General features: G+C 38.5%; 4 protein-coding genes across 4 annotated transcripts; 2 read left to right on the forward strand and 2 right to left on the reverse strand.

The window, feature by feature from the left end:
• LOC109227565 lies at positions 113–2,633 on the forward strand. Its single transcript, XM_019392766.1, has 4 exons — positions 113–560; positions 644–727; positions 808–1,872; positions 1,953–2,633. Exons 1-3 carry the CDS (start codon positions 113–115, stop codon positions 1,533–1,535), a joined length of 1,260 nt encoding a protein of 419 aa, XP_019248311.1. The 3' UTR covers positions 1,536–1,872; positions 1,953–2,633.
• On the forward strand, positions 1,855–3,774 carry LOC109227566 (zeatin O-glucosyltransferase-like). The gene is made up of 4 exons (XM_019392767.1): positions 1,855–1,872; positions 1,953–1,989; positions 2,911–3,148; positions 3,297–3,774. Exons 1-4 carry the CDS (start codon positions 1,855–1,857, stop codon positions 3,772–3,774), a joined length of 771 nt encoding a protein of 256 aa, XP_019248312.1.
• LOC109227567 (zeatin O-glucosyltransferase-like) lies at positions 5,133–6,533 on the reverse strand. The gene has a single exon (XM_019392768.1). The coding sequence runs from the start codon at positions 6,531–6,533 to the stop codon at positions 5,133–5,135; it is 1,401 nt and encodes a 466-aa protein (XP_019248313.1).
• LOC109227569 (zeatin O-glucosyltransferase-like) lies at positions 12,959–14,632 on the reverse strand. The gene is made up of 3 exons (XM_019392769.1): positions 14,496–14,632; positions 13,677–14,344; positions 12,959–13,602 (listed from the first exon to the last, which is right to left on the reverse strand). Exons 1-3 carry the CDS (start codon positions 14,630–14,632, stop codon positions 12,959–12,961), a joined length of 1,449 nt encoding a protein of 482 aa, XP_019248314.1.

The raw sequence follows: 14,898 nt of genomic DNA on the forward strand, positions 1-14,898 counted from the left end.
TTTTAGGGTTTTTGAAATTCTCTATAAAGTTAGGATTTTTTTGGGGTTTTCCTTCGAAATATTCTCTCAGCTTTTGGTGATATATTTTTGGGGTTTTCTTTGAGGGAATCTTATGGATGATTATATTATAACACGCTTTCACTATGGTGGTGCATTTATCAATGATGGGGGCCTAGCATATGTCGGGGAAAAGGAACTCGAAGCAGTTTTTCCTATTGATAAATGTCATTTTTCGATGATGGAACTGCTGTATCATACTAAAAAGTTAGGGTACCCCACTATTGAAGTATTTTATTATAGAACCTCAAAAAGTGATGACTCTTTCAAGGTTGAATCTGATTCTCATCTGTTAGACATTGTAAAAGACCTAGTACATTGTGATTTTTTGGATTTGTATGTGCTGCATGTGGTTAATGAGCCAGAGGTGGTTGAAACTGTGGGCCAGACAACTTTACTAACTGGGCCAGAAGTAGGTGAGACAGATAATGTTTCGGATGGTGCTAGGGCAATAAATGATGGTGATATTAACACTCAAACTACTGCTGAGAAAGACCTAGGTGGTGAGAATGAAAACTTAGAAAATATTAATATAGAGGTGGATGAAGGATTAACTGAAGAAAAGGAAAGGGTTGATGTTGTGTAGTTGATGATAGTAGTCAACATGCTGAGAAAAATGTGGATGGGGCTGAAACAGATCTGGAAAATAGCTCCGACTCACAAAGAGATGGTATTCCTGCAGAAGATGACTCAGAGGTTGATGAAGAGTTGAGATCTAGTAGGGAAAAAAGGAGTAAACAAAAGGGTAAGGTCCAAAGAAGAAAATTGTTGCAAAGAATGAAATACCTCTAGGAGAAGCTGGAATTGATAGAGGCTTTGAAGACATTGGAAGGAACAAGGCTGCTAGATATACAGGAAGGTTAGGGGGTGATGAGCAGTTTATTGATAGTTCAGAGGCAGATAGTGATGACAGTAGAGATGAGTTAGATCCTGAAGCTGTTAGGGGTGTTGATCTACCTGCTAGAAGAAATAGTAGTAAGCTAAGGTATGATGATGATTGTGTTGTGGCTATATTTGAAGTTGGGATGATATTTGAGAATGTTGTAGAATTTAGGAAGGTTGTTATAAAGTATGCTATTGAATACAAAGTCCAGTTGAAACTAAAACCTAATGAAAAGGAAAGAGTGAGGGCAACATGCAAAGAAAAGAGATGCAACTGGTTGTTTTATGCTGCACTTGACAGAGATTCAGGTGAGTTTATGGTGAAAAATTATCACCCTGTGCACAAATGCAACACTTCAAACAAGAACAAATTGTGTACCTATAAGTTTGTTGCAAATGAATTCAAGGATGAGATTACTAAACAGCCTTATATGAAGATCTGGGAACTTCAGGAGCTATGTAGAGATAGATTAGGTTTGTATGTTGGTAGGACAATCTGTCAAAGGGCAAAGCAAAAGATTATGAAAGAGTTTATGGGTGACTGGAAACAAGAATTTGCTAGGTTGTGTGATTATATTGATCAAAAATCAAACTAACCAATTATGGCAGCTCATGTCGGGTAAGGACTAATAGAGAATTCGATCCTGGAAAAATTTTATTTGTTTATTTCTATGTATGCTTTGATGCTTTGAGGAGGGGTTGGTTAGAAGGATGTAGAAGTTGGTTTTGATGGCCGTTTTCTAAAGGATGCTTGTAAGGGTGAGTTGTTAGTTGCAGTTGGCAGGAATGGAAACCAACAAATATTTCCAATTGCCTGGGTTGTTGTAGACCAGGAGACCAATTATAGCTGGTCATTTTTCATTAATTACCTGATAGAAGATCTTCAATTAGGAAGTGGATAGGGGCTTACTGGTGATGTCAGATATGCAGAAGGTAATGTGATGTTTATTCTATTCCTAATTTTAACTGTTGTTTTGTATGTTATTAACTAAATGTCTTATTCTTGTTTATAGGGACTTGTGCCAACTATACTTGAACTTCTACCGGACTGTGAGTACAGGATGTGTGCAAGACACATCTAGTCCAACTGGCAGCAACACTCGAAAGGAGAGGAGATGAGAAAGTAATTTTGAAGATGTGCTAAATCAAGTTATGAAGTCAAATTAAAAGAGGAGATGGCAAAATTTGATAAGCTTGGTAAGCATATTTGTGAAGACTTGTTAAAGTACAGAAAAGAAACATGGTGTAGGGCATACTTTAAAGAGCATGCCAAGTGTGACATTGTTGAAAATAATATGTGCGAGACTTTTAACTCTTTGATTTTAGCTCCTAGGCACAAATCAATTATCACTATGTTGGAGAAAATTAGAAGAAAAATAATGACTAGAAATGCTGAAATATTAAAATTTGCTGAAACTTGGATATTAGACATATCTCCTATGGCAAGGTTGATATTAGAAGAGAGCAAGGAACTTTCCAGGAGATGTCAGTTTATGTAGAATGGTCAATATGGATGTGAAATAGATGAAGATGTAAAAGGGTTTATTGTTGATTTGAGAAGGAAAACATGTACTTGTAGATTATGGCAGCTTAGAGGCATTCCATGTCAACATGCTGTATGTGCATTATATAACCTAATCCAAGAGCCTGAAGATTATGCCATATTGGTATAGGAAGGATCCTTCCTATACCAATGCTCCACATAATCTTCAGGCTCTTGGTTTAGGTTATATAATGCACATACAACATGTTGAAATGACCTGGTAAGTTGGAGTGTGAGAGAGACATACGAGGCCAACTTTAAGTGTCTGTTTATGTATTTTATGATTAACTTTTAAAATTTAAAGTTGTGACTTTCATAGGAATTTATTTGTAAATTGGTCATTATTTATGATTCTTTAATGACAAGTTATATGAGGGATGTGTATTCAGTTTCAAACGTAGAGTGTTACTCTTTTCATGCTATTTCAGCTTTTACTGTGTATTCTGCATCCAGACAAATTGTTAATGTAGTTGACGAGGATCATGACAAAATGATCACTCAACTTGATGAATTTCCACGTGTGAAGAATTGTTTTGGATCTGATATAGTCGAGTTTGTGAAAAAAGAACGTGAGCCGAATCCCAATACTGGTGAATTTATGAATTTTTCTAGAGAATTGGAAGGCAAATGCATAGATTTACTTGCTAATGTCAGATCTAAGCCATTGTGAGCTCTTGGTCCAGTTCATATGATACTCGAATCACTCGAGTCATGTGGCGATAGAAATTGCCACGAATGTCTTGAATTTCTCGACGAGCAAGATGATAGTTCAGTAATATTTGTTTCGTTTAGAACAACAACTATATTTTCACAGGAGTCAGGAGCTAGTGAATGAGCTTGCGCTTGGTTTGGTACAGAGCGACCACAAGTTTATTTGGGTACTAAGAGAAGCAGATAGAAAGATAGATAGCGAGAAATGTGAAGGGCAAGACGGGAAGTTTAAATTACCTAAAGGGTTTGAAGAAAAAATGGAAGGAAAAGGAATGGTGGTGAGAAATTGGGTGCCCCAATTGAAAATCTTGGGACATAAATCTATAGGCGGGTTCTTGAGTCACTATGGATGGAATTCGTGTAAGGAGAGCGTTAGCACGGGAGTTCCTATAGCAACTTGGCCGATCCATGTGGACCAACCTTATAACGCTGTTTTTGTGACCAACGTGCTGAAAATTGGAACTTCGGTTAGAAGTTGGGCTTGTAGGGAAGAATTGGTGACATCAAAGGCGGTTGAGAAAGCTGTCAACACATTGATGGGAACACCAGAAGCAGAGGCGGACCCAAGATTCGACAGTTAAGGAGGCACCGTTATATTCAATATAAATTTATCTGCTCATAAAGATTGGTACGGGGGTCTTTGTTAATATCTGACTATTTCTTGAAGAAATTAGCAAATATATATGGAGTTTTTCGCCGAAGTTTCCGAGTGCCTGTGACCCCTTTGCCGACCATGTAGGTCCGCTTCAGGCCAGAAGGGGAAGAGATGAGACAGAAGGCAAAGGAGTTGAGTAATAAGATCAAAAGTTCTGTTAGCCGTGTAGGACTTGCGCGTAAGGAAATGGAATCTTTTCATTTCTTATATTACCAAATAAAAAAAATTCACTTATTGACGACACGCTCCACCCTATTTTGTGAAATTATACTGAATTTGTTGTTGTTGTTGACGACATGCTTTAGTGTCCATCGCTTGTATATCATCTGCAATTAAGTTCCATCCTATAAATCTATTATATAAGACAACTTCTCCTTTTTGCCATGCCAACTTAGATTGTGTCGTATCAAATGTTTTAAAACGTTGGTTTTATGCTAAACTGTCAGTATATATTGAAATCCAGCACTGCAATTTATGACTTTTTTTGTATCTAAAGAGAAACATTAAGCTCTCTATCCTATTATATTATGCAGACTTATACAGATTACTTGACTAAATGGAAGAAAATCTTAATTTGGGAATCTACTGTAATGAGAATCTATATCTAGTTGAGAGCGGAGTGCATATATTTATCAAATTCTTAGTTGTGCATTAGGGTAGGCTATTTACATCACATCCCTTGATGTGCGGCCCTTCATCAGACCCTGCGTGAACGCGGTATGCTTCGTGCACGGGGCCGCCCTTTTTTTAGTTGTAAATTAGTAATTTATGTTCCTATATTCATCTTGCTCTATTCGAGTAGCTCTTTTCGCCCGTCTCAAAATGTTAAGTACGTTGGACTTTTCTCTATTCGGAATTAGATCTTTGCTTGATTCAGATCTTATGTTCATATTGAAACAACAATAACAAACCTAGTATAATTCCACGAGTGAGGTATGGGGAGGGTAATGTGTATGCAGATCTTACCCCAACCTTGAGGGTAGAGAGGCTGTTTCCGATAGACCCCCGACTCAAGGAAAGAAGAAAAGAAAGCAGTAACAAGAACAAGATAATAAGAAAACAAGCGAAATGATCAACATGTAGCAATAGTAGTTTAAAGAGTAGTTTAAAAGGACAAATCAAATTGCTGGTACAAAACCAGTGCTAATAAGAGTAACAACTCATAAATAACAAGGTAGCTAATGTTTTATTGAAACAAAGGAAGCAGTCATACTCTTTAATCCAAGCATTAGTGGCTGCTTACATGGCTCGAACATGTAACCTATTGGTCACGCGGATACAACTTTACCTGGTAATGCATGATATGAAAGATTCCATTTCCTTGCGCGCAAGTCCTCCACGACTAACAGAGTTCTTGATCTTATTGCTCAACTCCATCGCCCTTTGCCTCATCTCTTCTCCTTCTGTTGTAGCCATCAACGTCTTGACAGCCTTTTCAACCGCTGTTGCCGTCGCCAATTCTTCTCTCCGATCCCAACTACACACAGAGATTCCAACCTTTAGCACGCTAGTTACAAAAACAGCGTTATAAGGCTGGTCTGCACTGTTCGGCCAATCTGCTATTGGAACTCCCATACTAATGCTCTCTAGACAAGAATTCCATCCGCAATGACTTAAAAATCCACCAGTAGATGGATGTCCCAAGATTTCCAATTGAGGTACCCAATTTCTCACTACCATTCCTCTTCCTTTTACTCTTTCTTCAAATTCTTTTGGTAATTCAATCTTTCCATCTTTTTCTTCAACTTTTTTCATGTCCGTTTTTTTATCTGCTTGTCTTAGTACCCAAATAAATCTATGGTTGCTTTGTTCTAAACCAAGCGCTATCTCATTGACTTGTTCTTGTGAGAGTTTAGTGTTTGTTCCAAACGAAACGAATATTACTGAATTAACATCTTGCATATCGAGATACTCTAGGCATTCATGACGAGTCGTGTTACTAGAGTTATGTGATTCTAGCAGCAGCATATGAAGTGGACCAACAGCCCACAACGGCTTCTTGTCTATACTTTCATGTGCAAGTAAATCTAGGTACTTACCTTCGACTTCTCTACAAGAGTTCATGATTTCTCCTGCGTTGAGCTTCCATTCGCGTTCTATTCTAACGAACAATGCCATATACTGTCCAAAACAACTCTCTGTTGTCGGAAGCTCATCTTGCAGTTGCGGAAGAATTTCTTCATGATCGTCATCAACTGAGTCAATACATTGTCGGAACAAAGAATATCTTGTAAAAGCTGGAATGGAGTGGAAAATATACGACTCTACATTTGGGAACGAAAGCACATCCCCCATAGCAGTAGTCATCGGATTGTCATGAATTATGATCAATCTTTTCGCGTTGATTGAGAGTTCAAGACATGTTTTATAAATGGGGTCGTTAAGCTTTTTCAACAATGATACAATTGGAGGCAGATCATCACCAGCATATTCGGTGTCTTCTGTTTCAGAAGGTAGCACAAGGTCATTGAAATGAATGTTGGAGAACTCTAGACAACCTTGGACGCGCAACTTAAAATTTTGGCTCTGCTCACCAAGAGAGAGTAAGTGTACTGGTATATTATGTGAGGCGATAAAACGAGCAACGATGAAAAGCTGGTTGAGATGGCTATATTCAGGAAATGGTACCATTGCCACAATCACTTCATTAAGGTGAACAATGTTGTCTGATGAGTTGGTAGCCATTGGAACAAAAGGAGAAGAACTGAGAAATGAATAACTTACAATGAGTGCAGGGCGAAAATCAAATAAAATAAAATACTTTGTATCATATGTTTTTTTTTTGGTTTCCCACCCGGTGTCCGGTACCCGCATTGGAGCCCGACTATATCCGGATTCGCGCCGCGTAGGGCCCCTTTCGGGGGAAGCTCTCCCTACCAAGGATTTTTTCATACCCAAGGCTCGAACTCGAGACCTCTGGTTAAGGGAGGAGCAGTCCCATCCAGTGCACCACATCCTTTGGTGGTGTATCATATGTTCAATAAAATGCATACCAAACTTCTGTTGTTAGTTGTTAATGTGCATTTAAAGATTGAGCATAAATGCACTTGCCACTCTCTTGACAAATGTGTATAATAAGAGCATCTTGTCATATGCAGATTTTGAAGATGGGCTTTATTTTACTATCTGGTGTCTAAGTTTATTGACTCGATTAATTTTGATTTTTGAGGGGTAACACATTTCTGAAAGATTTTTTATTTTATTTTTAGGATTTGAACTCAAGACATCTGAGTTTATTTTCGTTTTTACTTTTGTAAAATGTTGTCTTGAGGTGAATTTAAAACACGGTCAGTGAGGATTCATATAGCCGATCCAACTACTCTTTTGGACTATGTTCTTAAAGACTCTTCAATTTCCATGCAAGGATCTGAAGATTGTGAGAAGTAAAGAGCTAGTCAAATGAGCTCCAAAGCAGGAACAAAAACTATTATTGCTCAAATATGAATACACTGATCTGGCCGTGTATTAAATAACACGGGCTTGAAGTTATTTGATAATATAGGAGATGAAACATTCCATTTCCTTGCGCATAAGTCCTCCACTTCTATCAGAGCTCTTGATCTTATTGCTAATTTCAAATGAAATCTCTAGATTTTTGAAATTTCCGACCGATTTCGGTCGGTAAATGAAGTTTGATAGTCAGTCAACGCTTTGAATAAACCGACCGATTTTGGTCGCAACACATTAGCGACTATCATTTTTTCGAGTAATTAAAAGCGGTCGGAAATCGATCGCTTGTTTATAATATCCGACCAATTTCGGTCGGTTTTCTTGGACGAATTTAAGTAGTTTTTTTGTAGTGAGCTTCTCTTTCTGTCGTACCCATCAAAGTCTTGACAGCTTTTTCAATGGTTGAGGCTGTCACCAATTCCTCTCGACGAGCCCAACTCTTTACAGAGGTTCCAATCTTCAGCATGTTGGTTACGTAAACAGCATTATATGGCTGATCGTATTGGATTGGCCAACTTGCTAGAGGTACCCCCATGCTAATGCTTTCGATACAAAAATTACATCCGCAATGACTCAAAAATCCACCTGTAGACGGGTGCCCCAAGATTTCTAATTGGGGCGCCCAATTTCTCATTACCATTCCTCTTCCTTTCGTTCTTTCTTCAAATCCTTCTGGTAATTCAATCTTCCCATCTTTCTCTTCAAATTTCTCGACTTCCATCTTTTTATCCGCTTCTCGTAGTACCCAAATAAACCTATGGTTGCTTTGTTCTAAACCAACCGCGAGCTTATTGATTTGCTCTTGTGAGAATGTAGTGGTTGTTCCAAACGAGACGAATATTACTGTATTAACACCTTGCTTGTTTAGAAATTCTAGGCATTCATGACGAGTTGATATGTTGCTTGAGTCGCGTGATTCTAGCAGCACGTGAAGATGTTACATCTCACGTTTTCGTACGTTAAAGTTTTATCTTCAGTTAATCGACGTATTAGACTCAGGGATGAAATTATCTTTTGAGGTTATAAGCATTTATGCTAGTTATAACAAGCATAAGTAAGTACCGTGAAGGTTAAGGGTAAACGAATCAAAGAAAATGAGTTTCGTTGAAGGTTGTTGATTTGGGATAAAATACGATATTAGCCATAATATCCGGTATTTATGGACTAGTGCCATACAAGGTACTACATGATCATGATAGTAAGGGGTACAAGGTAAGTTAAAAGTGAGTAATATTTTAAGTTAATTGAAATAATTCTTAATTATGTGAGTAATTGATTAATTATTGGATAATGGGATATTACCTAAATTATTGGATAAAGGTTAAAATTCCCCAACGTGGCAGGCCACCTTTCAAACTAATGTTATGTGGCTAAGCCACCATATGAAGTGGGCCCACACCTATTCAAACACATTTCTTCATCACGTGTTGCAACATACATAGAAGTTGTGACCATTTTGCTTCATTTTGTCTTTCAGATTTTCAAGTGATCTAAATATAGTGCTCTTTCCATTACAAAGACACATTGGAATATATCAAAAGAATACATAACATCTTCCTACTACAATACCAAATAACACACGATGGAGCACTTGGTAGGCATTTGGTTTGTGCTATTGTTGTGATTGAATTTGGTCGTTCCCTATTTCGATCTCTCCCTTACGTGTTTCGTCGCGATTGGCATGTGTTAAAAGGATTGTCAAGAGAATCGGCTCAGGTATGTTAAGGCTATCCCTTCTTTCCTTTTGGCATGATCCATACGACATAAACGAAACGAGCAAATACACAACTTCAATAAATGACTCCATTCGTAGAGATGCTTATATTCTTGATTTCCCACAAGTCTTATTATTCTATCATCTGTTCATGGGTCTCCAAAAATACGTAAGTTGATAAAGTCTATGTCATGATATTAATCAGAGGCGTAATGGTCTTATGACACTCCGAAAGATTTTATTGACGTAGTTCTCATGGATTGCATTCATTTACATTGACCCATGACTAGATGGCGTTATATATATATATATATATATATATATAATATATAGTTAGTAGGTAAAACGGTTACGGTACGTTANATATATATATATATATATATATATATATATATATATATATATATATATATATATATATATATATATATATGGAAAAAGGTTACGGCGTTATATACGCACCACCCCCTGATCAGCTGGTATATGTTGATGATTTTGCCACAGTGGCCGAGATGATATGATGGGATGCCCTCAGAGGCTTGATGGTGTTATGTACACCTATACCTATGCATGATACGACATTATACGCACGTGCATGAGATCATAAATGTTTCAGGATTTACAAAGTTATTTAGACTTACAGGCGGAATTCTTTATTCCATGTTTCATCTATGTCTGTTATGTACTGATTTTCATGCCTTACATTCTCAGTACATTATTCGTACTGACACCCTATTTCACGGGGTCTGTGTTTCATGCCCGCAGGTGCAGGTAGACAAGCTGATAGTCCCCCTTCTTAGGATCCTTGATCAGCGAGGGTTGGTGTGCTCCACTTGATCCGGAGCTGCTTTTGATTTTGGTATGATATGTTTGTATACATATATGGGTGTGACGGGGTCCCGTCCCGTCCTTGTACAGTTGTATATTCTGTTAGAGGTTTGTAGACAGTTATGTATAGCTGGATAGTATGTGGCCTTGTCGGCTTCCGGTTTTGGTATATAGTTGTTTATAGCAGCCTTGCCGGCTCGCCCCACTATATTCCGCATGTATATGTATATATGTCTTTCGGACAGGTTTCCCTCACGTATGTTATTCATGTTTATATCTTAAACATATGTTTAAGGGCGTTCGACAGGTAGGACTCTGGCACCCGTCGCGGCCCATCGGTTAGGGTCGTGACAGAAGTGGACCAATAGCCCACAACCACTTGTTGTGTAGTGCATTGGCAAGTAAATCTAGGTATACTTACCTTCCAGTTCTCTGCAGGAGTTCATGATTTACCCTGAGCCGAGCGTCCACTCATGTTCCTCTCTAACGAACACTGCCATATTGGCTGCAGCCCAACTGTCCAACAAGGGAAACTCATCCTGCATTTGCTGGATCATTTTGTCATGATCATCGTCAAATATGTCACTAATACTTTGTCGAAGCATAGCATGTCTGGTAAAAGTTAAAAAAAAGTGGAACTTATAGGAACTCTACATTCAAGAATGAATGGACATACCCCATATAACTCCTCATTATGGTGTAATGAATTATGACTAATCTCTTTGCATTGGTCGAGAGCTCAAGGCATGTTCTACGAATGGGCTCGCTAAGTTTTTTCAAAAAGATTAGAAGCGATTCCCCAGACCATCGCCAGCTTCTCTGGTGTTTCTGCTTTACAAGGTGGCGAAAGGTCATTGAAAAGAATGTTAGAGACTTCCAAACCATCTTGGACGCGTTGCTTCGAATCTTGGTTCCGGTCAACAAGACAGAGGAAGTGTACTGGTATATTATGGGAGGCCATGAAGCGAGCAAGGATGAAAAGTTGGTTTATATGACTATATAAAGGAAATGGAACCATGGCCACAATTACTTCATAACCTGATTAATATTGTCTGATGTGTTTGTAGCCATAATAGCTGGATAGTATGTGGCCTTGTCGGCTTCCAGTTTTGGTATATAGTTGTCTATAGCAGCCTTGCCGGCTCGCCCCACTATATTCCGCATGTATATGTATATATGTCTTTCGGACAGGTTTCCCTCACGTATGTTATTCATGTTTATATCTTAAACATATGTTTAAGGGCGTTCGACAGGTAGGACTCTGGCACCCGTCGCGGCCCATCGGTTAGGGTCGTGACAGAAGTGGACCAATAGCCCACAACCACTTGTTGTGTAGTGCATTGGCAAGTAAATCTAGGTATACTTACCTTCCAGTTCTCTGCAGGAGTTCATGATTTACCCTGAGCCGAGCGTCCACTCATGTTCCTGTCTAACGAACACTGCCATATCGGCTGCAGCCCAACTGTCCAACAACGGAAACTCATCCTGCATTTGCTGGATCATTTTGTCATGATCATCGTCAAATATGTCACTAATACTTTGTCGAAGCATAGCATATCTGGTAAAAGCTGAAAAAAAGTGGAACTTATAGGAACTCTACATTCAAGAATGAATGGACATCCCCCATATAACTCCTCATTATGGTGTCATGAATTATGACTAATCTCTTTGCATTGGTCGAGAGCTCAAGGCATATTCTACGAATGGGCTCGCTAAGTTTTTTCAAGAAGATTAGAAGCGATGCCCCGACCATCGCCAGCTTCTCTGGTGTCTTCTGCTTTAATAAGGTGGCGAAATGTCATTGAAAAGAATGTTAGAGACTTCCAAACCATCTTGGACGCGTTGCTTCAAATCTTGGTTCCGTTCACCAAGACAGAGGAAATGTACTGGCATATTATGGGAGGCGATGAAGCGAGCAAGGATGAAAAGTTGGTTTATATGACTATAATAGGGAAATGGCACCATGGCCACAGTCACTTCATTAAGCTGATCAATATTGTCTGATGAGTTGATAGCCATAAGAAGAAGAAGACAAGAACTGCGAAATGAGTGACGTACAATATAATATGGTTAGATGCTTAACTACAGAAAATACTTGTATCATACTTCTCATACTTATATCAAGTTAGAAGGGGAGCTTTGGCGTAACTGGTACAATTGCTGCTTGTGACCAGGAAGTCACGAGTTCGAACCATGGAAACAGCCTCTTGCAGAAATGCAGGGTAAGACTCTATACAATAGATCCTTGTGGTTCGGCCCTTCTCGAAACCCCGTGCATAGCGGGAGCTTAGTGCACCGGGCTGCACTTTTTATACTTATTTCAAGTTAGTATGCATTTAAAGATTGAATAGAAATGAATGTTCCACTCTATTGATAAACGTGTACAATAAAGGCATCATGTGATATGAAGATTTAAGAAATTCAACAAATTAAGGCTCAATCAGGTGGTGTTTGACTTCGATCTTAAACCAAGAAACCTATTAAACAGATAATTAAGTAAACTAAAAAATTATTCCTTACAATTTAAACTTTCAGATGTATGGCATTTATTTGTCTGATGCATGAATGTATATTTTAGTTTCTTATACCAAGACAGTCCAAACTGATTAGCTTTTTGATAACAGTGGTGTGTGAGCCAACTTTTTTCTGCACCTGGACTAATTTAACAGGTCCTTGCTACCTCGCGCCAATATAAATATAGAATAACTCTGTCCCAAAAAGAGAAAAATGCAAGACTAAGGTTCAAATACCTTTATCCCCTTCAGATGATCTGAAGATTATGAGAATTAAACTGCTACTCAAATGAGCTCTAAAACTAAGATCATAATCTACTAATTCTCAAATATGAATGTCTGATATACACTGATCTAGCTCGATTGAAGTTGGACTTCTCTTATTTTAGCAATATAAGACTGCTTCTTCCATTGGCTATCAAGGTTATGCCAACAGTGGATAATAGAACTGAGAGCTTTATGTTTATTTACATAGTTTTGAAGAAAAACCTCCAATGTGACTACTAGTCTTTCATATAAGGAAAAAGATAAGAGAATTAAGGCTTATATACTTGTCTTTCTCCTTAGTCGTGTATTAAAACAATACGGCCTATAAAGTTATTTGATTATACATGATACGAAAGATTCCATTTCCTTGCGCGCAAGTCCTCCATGGCTAACAGAAATTCCATCGCCCTTTGCCTCATCCCTTCCCCTTCAGTCTTACCCATCAAAGTCTTGACAGCTTTCTCAATGGTTGATGCAGTCACCAAGTCCTCTCGGTGAGACCAACTCCTGACAGAGGTTCCAATCTTCAGTACATTGGTTACCAAAATAGCGTTATAAGGCTGGTCGTATTGGATTGGCCAAGTTGCTAGAGGCACCCCCATGCTAATGCTCTCGATACAAGAATTCCATCCGCAATGACTCAAAAATCCACCTGTAGACGGGTGCCCCAAGATTTCCAATTGTGGCGCCCAATTTCTCACTATCATTCCTCTTCCTTTCGTTCTTTCTTCAAATCCTTCTGGTAATTCAATCTTCCCATCTTTCTCTTCAAATTTCTCATTTTCCATCTTTTTAGCTGCTTCTCTTAGTACCCAAATGAACCTATGGTTGCTTTGTTCTAAACCAAGCGCGAGCTCATTGACTTGCTCTTGTGAGAATGTAGTGGTTGTTCCAAAAGAAACAAATATTACTGAATTAGCGTCTTGCTTGTCCAGAAAGTCTAGGCACTCATGACGACTCTTGTTGTTAGAGTCGTGTGATTCTAGCAGCATATGAGTGGACCAACAGCCAACCACGGCTTGCCTTTTGCATTGGCAAGTGAATCTAAGTACTTACCTTCTAGTTCTCTGCAGGAGTTCATGATTTCTCCCGAGTTGAGCTTCCATTCATGTTCCTTTCTAAGTAAAACTGCCGCAAATGGTGCAACCGTACTCTCCAATAACGGAAACTCATCCGGCATTTTCTCAATCATTCCTTCATGATCATCATCATCAACTATGTGATCAATACTTTGTCGGAGCAAAGAATATCTGGCAAATGCTGAAATGGAGTGGAACATATAAGACTTCACGTTCGGGTATGAATGAACATCCCTCACATGATCCATCATTATGGAGTCATGAATTATGTCAAATCTCTTTGCATTGGTAGAGAGATCAATACACGCTCTTCGAATGGGATTGATGATGCTTTTTATAAATAGTACAATCGAAGGCAGACCATCGCCAACATCTTCTATTTCTGCCAGAGAAGAAGGTACTAAAATGTCATGGAAATGGATGTTTGAGGCCCTGAGATCACCTTGGACGCGCAGTTTCAAATCTTGGTTCCGATCAGCAAGGCAGAGGAAATGTACTGGTATATTATGAGAGATGAAGCGACCAAGAACAAAGAGCTGAGTAAGATGGCTATTATCAGGAAATGGTACCATGGCTACTATCACTTTATTGAGCTGATCAATATTGTCTGATGTGTTGGTAGCCATAGGAAGAAGCAGAAAATAACTGAGAAATAGATAATGTGCAATGAGTTTAGGGATTAACTACAGAAATACTTGTTTCAAACTTCTCATACTTCTTTACAACAACAACAACAACATACCCAGCGTAATCCCACAAGTGGGGTCTGAGGAGGGTAGAGAGTACGCAGACTTACCTTACCTTGTGCAGACAGAGATGTTGTTTCCGATAAACTCTCGTCTCAAAGCAAGCTTGCATAATCACAACAGTATCGAGAAAGAAATGCAGCAGTGGAAAAGTCAAAGAAGCAGTAACAACAACAAGATTTCTCATACTTTTTTCTTGTTATTAATATGCATTTAAAGATTGAAGACAAATGAATGCACCACTCAGCTTGATAAATGTGTATAATTAAGACAACGTGTGATATGCAAATCTTGGAAATGAACTAATTAAGAGATCCCTATGTTGTATGCAAGATGTGTTCTACAATAAATGGTGGGTGCTTGCTTCACTAAATTTCTGCAGATATGATCATTTTGTATAAGGTGATGTTTGACTTTCTCTTGAACCAAGAAACCTGTTATCTACTAATTAAG

Source organism: Nicotiana attenuata, chromosome 6 (assembly GCF_001879085.1).
Source record: "Nicotiana attenuata strain UT chromosome 6, NIATTr2, whole genome shotgun sequence".
Taxonomy (NCBI): Eukaryota; Viridiplantae; Streptophyta; class Magnoliopsida; order Solanales; family Solanaceae; genus Nicotiana; species Nicotiana attenuata.

Excerpts from the sequence above, each read along its gene's own strand:
- LOC109227565 (XM_019392766.1), top strand. The coding sequence starts at position 113 with ATGGATGATTATATTATAACACGCTTTCACTATGGTGGTGCATTTATC. Across the intron at positions 561-643 it reads TGCTGAGAAAGACCTAGGTG|TTGATGATAGTAGTCAACAT; the intron begins GTGAGAATGAAA and ends GATGTTGTGTAG. Across the intron at positions 728-807 it reads CTCCGACTCACAAAGAGATG|GTCCAAAGAAGAAAATTGTT; the intron begins GTATTCCTGCAG and ends CAAAAGGGTAAG.
- LOC109227566 (XM_019392767.1), top strand. Across the intron at positions 1,990-2,910 it reads ACTTGAACTTCTACCGGACT|CTTTTACTGTGTATTCTGCA; the intron begins GTGAGTACAGGA and ends ATGCTATTTCAG. Across the intron at positions 3,149-3,296 it reads AATGTCAGATCTAAGCCATT|GAGTCAGGAGCTAGTGAATG; the intron begins GTGAGCTCTTGG and ends ATATTTTCACAG.
- LOC109227567 (XM_019392768.1), bottom strand. The coding sequence starts at position 6,533 with ATGGCTACCAACTCATCAGACAACATTGTTCACCTTAATGAAGTGATT.
- LOC109227569 (XM_019392769.1), bottom strand. The coding sequence starts at position 14,632 with ATGAGAAATCTTGTTGTTGTTACTGCTTCTTTGACTTTTCCACTGCTG. Across the intron at positions 14,345-14,495 it reads CTCTGTCTGCACAAGGTAAG|TTATTTTCTGCTTCTTCCTA; the intron begins GTAAGTCTGCGT and ends TCTATTTCTCAG. Across the intron at positions 13,603-13,676 it reads CTCCTGCAGAGAACTAGAAG|AATCACACGACTCTAACAAC; the intron begins GTAAGTACTTAG and ends ATATGCTGCTAG.